A 6,914-nucleotide genomic window follows, 5' to 3' on the forward strand; every position below is an offset into this window, starting at 1 on the left:
CTCTTGAGGGCTTAGACACACATGAGTTACCATCCCCCTCTTACTGGCTGAGAAAGTTGCCCCACCTGATTTGTAAGTTTACCTGCGGTAGTCAGTGGAGTGAGGGTGAGTGGGCAACTCAGCCAGCCAACACTGGATTTAATCTGGTTAGAAATAGCACAGCAGCTCTTATTTGAAAAACCACTGAGTTCTGAGTTCATTACAGGAAAACTCTTCTCCCCTGGGGCGCAGAGAACCTTGCTTCAGAGTAGCCCTACCGGCTCAGGAGTCCAGTCAGATAAAACCCAACCTGGAGGAGAATGGCTACCTATGCCCTGCAAATCGCCGGACTGGTGCTTGGTGGTGTTGGAATGGTGGGCACAGTGGCTGTCACCGTCATGCCTCAGTGGAGAGTGTCTGCCTTCATTGGAAGCAACATTGTGGTTTTTGAAAACCTCTGGGAAGGACTGTGGATGAATTGCATGAGGCACGCTAATATCAGAATGCAGTGCAAAATCTACGATTCCCTGCTGGCTCTCTCTCCGGACCTACAGGCATCCAGAGGACTGATGTGTGCTGCCTCTGTGCTGTCCTTCCTGGCTTTCATGATGGCAGTCCTTGGCATGAAGTGCACCAGATGCACCGGGGACGATGAGAAGGTGAAGGGTTACATCCTGCTAACGGCTGGAGTAGTCTTCATCGTCACTGGCCTTGTGGTGCTCATCCCTGTGAGCTGGGTTGCTAATTCCATCATCAGAGACTTCTACAACCCAATAGTGGATATGGCCCAAAAACGTGAGCTGGGAGAAGCCCTCTACATAGGCTGGACCACGGCGCTGGTGCTGATCGCTGGAGGGGCACTGTTCTGTTGTGTTTCTTGCTGCAATGAAAAGAGCAGTAGCTACAGATATTCTATACCTTCCCACCGAACGACCCAGAAAAGCTATCACACGGAAAAGAAGTCACCGAGTGTGTACTCCAAAAGTCAGTATGTGTAGTTGTGTATATTTTTAAACTACCTATAAAGCCATGCAGATGACAAAAATATCCACTATTTTCTAAAAATGGAACCCCCCAAAAAACACTGATTTGCTGTTCTTAACTGCCTGCTATTAATTACAGGAACTGTTCATCAGCTCTTTATGATTCTATAAGTGATTTCAGCCGAATGAGATATTATACACATTGCTCTGATTGTTCTAGAAAGTACAGTCATTTGTTTTCTAAAATGCTTTATGTTGTTTTCTCCTTTTATCAGTTACTTCAAAATGACATTGTTAAAGACGATTATTTTACAACTGATTTCTTTATGGCATAGCGTTATGCATATAGATGAGAGTAACGTTTTTATGTCACATAAATAGAGACAGGCTTATATAATTCTATTTTAAATGAAACACTGATTCATTACACTGAATAAATAGAATTCAACTATTGCTTTTCAGGGGAACCAGGGATAAGATTGAAGAAGGTTCATATTAATTGTTTGAAAACAGCTTAGTGATGAATGCATTTGATTTATAATGAAGGTTAAAATGAAGGCTTTAATCAGCAGTGTAAAGGGAACTAAATGGTTTTTTGAGATCCTATTTTTCAGCCTAGGAGTTAGAAATCCTAACTCCTTTATCCTCATTCCCCAGAGGCCTTCCTTTTCTTGTATATTAAATGAACAGCTTTTAAAAGGCCGCTATTTTGTCAAGGGTCTTTGCATTCAAACTGCTTTTCCAGAGCTATACTAAGAAGAAAGATAAAAGTATAGTCTTAGAAACATTAAAGACTTCAGGAGAGTGAAAAACATTTTTTTTCCTTTTAAGTTTTTGTGGCTGGAGAAGGATACATTTTGACAAGAAATCATATGTGTATATGAATATTTTAATAACTATTTGTATACAGACTTTGGGTTTTCATTAATGTAATGAAAACAAAAAGCAAAACTGATCTGTCCTTTGTGAACTGTATCTTCTCTTATGTGGATACTTAAGTCAAAATTGTCATTTAAGTCCTTCAAAGATAAAATTTTCTATTTGTTCCATTTTTGTTCAACTTTACTAAGGTATAGAATTACTATATCTTGTGTTTTCCCCAAATTTGATCCAACAGTTAACTGATTTGAAAGTTTGTATCTACATTTTTCTACCTTAAATGACTATGTATGTTACCTGCTTTATGTCTTTTGTATTAATAAATTGTGCCTTTTTATTTTAAGTATATAGTCTTTCATTATTCTCCACTTATTCTATTTTATTAACTTGTAGAGTTTAAAAACTTGATATTTTCAGCTTTGTAATTTTGAAAAAAGACTATCAAAGTCACATTTTAAAGATAAAGGTAGATTCAGCATTAATTTTTGAGAATATAAAGTATCATATATCATTTAACAACCTTACAATGATTGGATTCTCATACTAATATTTGATGCAGATAATATATTTGTAATTTATTAAGATAATACTATAGGTTACCCCCCAAAATCTATATCCTATAAATATTATGTTTGTAATAGACATTTATGTAAAAAATTTCCATAGCTAAATATGTTTCTACCTCTGAGAAATAGTGTTAATTAATAACAGTGGGTAATGTTTTAGGGACATGTATTATATACTAGGACCACTACTGCTTTATATGAATTATATCATTAAATCTTTTATGAGATTGATATGATTAGTTCAATCACAGATGAGGGCGCTTCAGAACAGTTTACTGATTACCCAATAGAGTCAGGAGAAAAAATAAGGACTGTCTGACTTCACAGTCCATGCTCTTTTTCTTCAGGACAAGTAGATTTTCTTCAGCAATGTCTAGTTTACAAACTGATTTTTGTATGTGAAAATGACTTGCTTAACTACTGTTAGTTGCGAAAACTTTTAGTGTTTTTTCTGAGATTGGTGATTTTCCAATAGCCTAATACTAGTTTACCTTAGGCAATTTTGGGTCAAAACATTCATAAGAACAGAAATAAAGAAAAACTAACTAAGCATTTTGGAGAAAAAAAAAAAGTCCAACCTTCTAAACACCAGCCTTTAATCAAACATCCTTTTTACTTAGAAAGCTCTCCTGAATATCCCAAACTCAGTTATTCTTTTCATCTTCTTTTCTCTAAAGCAAAATTCTAACATTGCTGGTTTTCTGTGGCATCACCTTTTGAGTATCTCTGAAATCTTTCTCCAACTTTCCACCTTATTAACATCTCTCTTTCCTGCTCTCTAGACTTGTGTTACTGCCTTCCTCCAGCTACCCTCCATGTTCCTAGCTCAGTTATTTCTAGAATGCAAGCCAGACCCCATCACATCCTGCTCATAATCCTTGTAGGAATGCTCCATTGCCTGTAAGGTAAATCCAAATGCCTTAGCAGATGATAAGAGACAAGAAGGAAAATCTGTCTTATAATCTTCATGGCAAACTTTATCACACAGTAACATCAGTGTATAATGAGTATGATAACAATTATAAAATGGATGTCCAGAAACTAGAATAATTCATATGTCAAATGTCTTCTTTAATATCCTGAAAAAGATGCACTGATATTAGGAAATTGTCTGACTGGTGGCAAATTATGTGCAAAAAGGATGTTTGATATTGTAGTCTTATGGAGAAAAAATGTGGTGTGACAAAAAGAACACAGGGAGGTGGGGGTATAGTTTTATGCCCTCAGCTTACAGCTGGACTTTGTTGTCTTTCATACTGTATCACCTGCAGCCCCTACCCTGAACCACTTCTGCTGAATCTGTATCCAAAATGACCCCCTCCCACACTGCAAAAACTGGTATTAAGCTGCATTACCTTAAGTGGTAGGGATATGGGGATGGCCAAGACACAGTTTTTATTCTCAAAGAATTTGCAGTCTAACCAGAGACAAGAGCAAGAAATGTACCCTTCATTGCAAACCTCCCAGGTGCTTGACCTTTTCTTTTCTTACCACATCAATCCTCTAAGAATTCTATGAATTACTTAAGAAATCATGAGAATACTGAGTCTCAAAGGTATATATATATATATATATATATATATATATATATATATATATATATATATACACACATATACATATATATATATACATATATATATATATATGTGTGTATATATATATATATATATATATATATGTGTGTATATATATATATATATATATATATATATATATATATATATATCCCCTAATCCAAGAGGCTGTACTCTTCCTACTGTAGTATTGTCCAGAGACATCTCTCCCAGAGTTAACTTTCTGCACAATAAAAGTCATCTCACTGTCCCAGCTCCAAGCCTCCCTATGACTCACTGGTCCCAGCACCCTTTCCCCCTGAGTCCCAGGGTGGACTTCATCATCAGTCTTTGCTACCCCTAAGCTCTTCTCTCTCTTCCCTCCCAACTTCTACAGAAGTTACTGCTTCTCAGTTCCTGACATCCATTACCTTTCCCCTTGGAATATATTCTATTTTTTAGACGCCTATCATATTTCAAATTCACCGGGCCTCCTTCCTTTCCCTGAGAAGGCCTCCAAGAGCTACTGGAACAATACCCCTGCAAGCCCCTCCTCCCCACTCTGATCCCACCACCCACTATGCAAAGCAGAGCAGTAGCTGGGACCCAGCCAACAGGAAGAGCAAAGAGACCAGCTTTCTGCAAAGCTTCAGGCCCTGCCAGATTCCAGAAGCAAAGAGCAGTACTGTGTTCAATTCTGAGAGTCATGAGAAGCAAGAGATTCCTGGTGCAGAGGCCCAAGGCTAGGCCAGAAGCCCTGTGCTGGGGTGAGACAGGCAGGAAGAGAAATGTGGGTCTTACCTGCTTCATAAATTGTCTTTGAAGGAGGGGGGCATTTGTCCAGCTGTGTAGTCTCAAGGTGGATAATCAGGGCCAGCAGAACTGTGAGAGACTCAAGTACAGGGTAGGTTCTTGCTTGACCTGGGGCCTCGGAGAGAACTGTCACTGAGAGTGAGGATATTGAGAGAGAGAGAGAGAGAGAGAGAGGGAGAGGGAGGCAGAGAGGGTACATCCCAGGGCCCCAGGAGAGAGACAGCAACTTTCAGGTCATTAGATCACCAGGCAACAATGAGAATCCCTGTCACCCTACGGTGGGCTATTGCTAATTACAACAACTTAACTTCCACAAGAAAAGTGATCCTAGAATCACTTAACACCAAATGGGACTCAACAACCAGAAAAAGGAAGTGTAAACTGAGTACCCACAACTGGCGGAGGACCTTTGAGGAAATGATCTCCTGGGAAAGAGAGAAGATGTCTTACACAAACAAACTCTAGCTGTAAGAGCCAAAGGGAGGTTGAATCATGGAATTAAAGAGCTTCTTTTTCCTAAAATAAAATAACTTTCACATTTAAAAAGTCTGCAGGGGGCTTTCCTGGTGGCACAGTGGTTCGGAGTCCGCCTGCTGATGCAGGGGACACGGGTTTATGCCCCAGTCCTGGAGGATCCCACGTTCTGCAGAGCGGCTAGGCCCATGAGCAATGGCCGCTGGGCCTGCACATCCAGAGCCTGTGCTCCGCAACGGGAGAGGCCGCAGCAGTGAGAGGCCCGCGTACCGCAAAAAAAAAAAAAAAAAAAAAAAAATGTCTGCAGGGAAGGAAGCCTTGAGGGAGGTCAGTGCCCTGAGAAAAACTGGAGGTTTGGAAGATCAAGTAGAAGAAAAGCTCCAAACACAGAGCAATCATAGAAAAAGTTACGTAGAAAAATATGTAACTCATAAGGAAAAATATAAAGAACTTGGAGAACAAGTTCAAGGACCTAAGGGGCAAATTCAGAGAGAAGAATAAAAAACAGATGAAAGCAGGGGCAATCACTTAAAGAAAAAAAAAAAGAAAAAAGAAAAGGCTCAAACTTACAAAGACTCATTGAGGGCCTGAGAAAACTAAAAAAAAAAAAAAAGTATTAGTTAAAGTCTTAAATTCCAAGCTCAAAAAGAAAGTATGCAAGGTTTCACAATCATAAGAAATTACTTAACAGCCAAAACAAGAAAAACATACTACTTCTGGCAAATATTTCAACCACAAACCTAGAAGCTAGATGATGGTGGATTAATAATTAAAGAAAATGAGAGAGCAAAGACCATAATCCAATAAGTCTGTTCCAAACAAAAACTACATTTCCCTGTTAATGAGAAAGAAAGACATTTTGTGGCTAGCCCAAGATCCAGCAGCTGCGTCACTCATATGGCTGATCTGGAGGAAATACTGAAGCAACGAATCATTAAAGAGACCGCAAGGAGGGGAAGTTGGAAAGGAGAGGAACCTTGGTCGGCCATGACTCTTGCAGTAGACAGAAGGAATTGGTTGGACAAGAATAGAGAGGAGAGTTTGAAGGTTTCCAGTTGCTGTCTTCTGGAACTCTTCTCAACACCAATGTCCAGGAAACCACTACAAATATGTCAAGGTTGATCCTCAAGTTCTAAACTGCTGCTTTCCCAGTCCTGCAGATAAGTTCAACATATTCAGCATGGGAAACAAAACAAAACAAAGAACATCTAAAAATCTAGCCTCAGACTTCTTGTTTCTTTTCATCTTCTGCCACAGGGTCCATAGTGGCATATGGACCATATTCTAGCCTTGTCAGATTCTATGTCATGTCTTTGCCATCCAGGAATTCTTTCCTACAGACCTTGCTCATCTGCAATGCCCTTGTCTTCTTTTATTGTCAGGTGTGGTTGATCCCTTGACACTGCTTAGCTGCAGTGTCCACCACCTCTAGCTGTAAGCATTCACCATCCCTGTGCCAGCCCCAGCTCAGTGCAGCCCAGTCCATCTGCGAGACAGTTGTATACCAACTGGCCCTGCCTCTCCATTCTGGGAAGGACACTTGGTCTTTGATAGACAAAGAGGTTTATGGGCTTCCTCCTTGTCCCTCAAATCACCTTCAATTGTAAATCCTGTCTCTGCCCCACACCCCTTTTCCTGACTCCTTTCCAAATCCCAAGAAATTT

General features: G+C 39.6%; 1 protein-coding gene across 1 annotated transcript; it reads left to right on the top strand.

Moving 5' to 3' along the window:
* The first annotated feature begins 299 nt into the window (after nt 1-299).
* Nucleotides 300-977, top strand: CLDN8 (claudin 8). The gene has a single exon (XM_060099826.1). It carries the CDS (start codon nt 300-302, stop codon nt 975-977), a length of 678 nt encoding a protein of 225 aa, XP_059955809.1.
* The last annotated feature ends 5,937 nt before the right edge of the window (nt 978-6,914 follow it).

The sequence above is a fragment of the Mesoplodon densirostris genome, chromosome 5 (assembly GCF_025265405.1).
Source record: "Mesoplodon densirostris isolate mMesDen1 chromosome 5, mMesDen1 primary haplotype, whole genome shotgun sequence".
Taxonomy (NCBI): domain Eukaryota; kingdom Metazoa; phylum Chordata; class Mammalia; order Artiodactyla; family Ziphiidae; genus Mesoplodon; species Mesoplodon densirostris.

Bases quoted from the DNA above. Each gene is read 5' to 3' on its own strand.
- CLDN8 (XM_060099826.1), top strand. From the start codon at position 300: ATGGCTACCTATGCCCTGCAAATCGCCGGACTGGTGCTTGGTGGTGTT.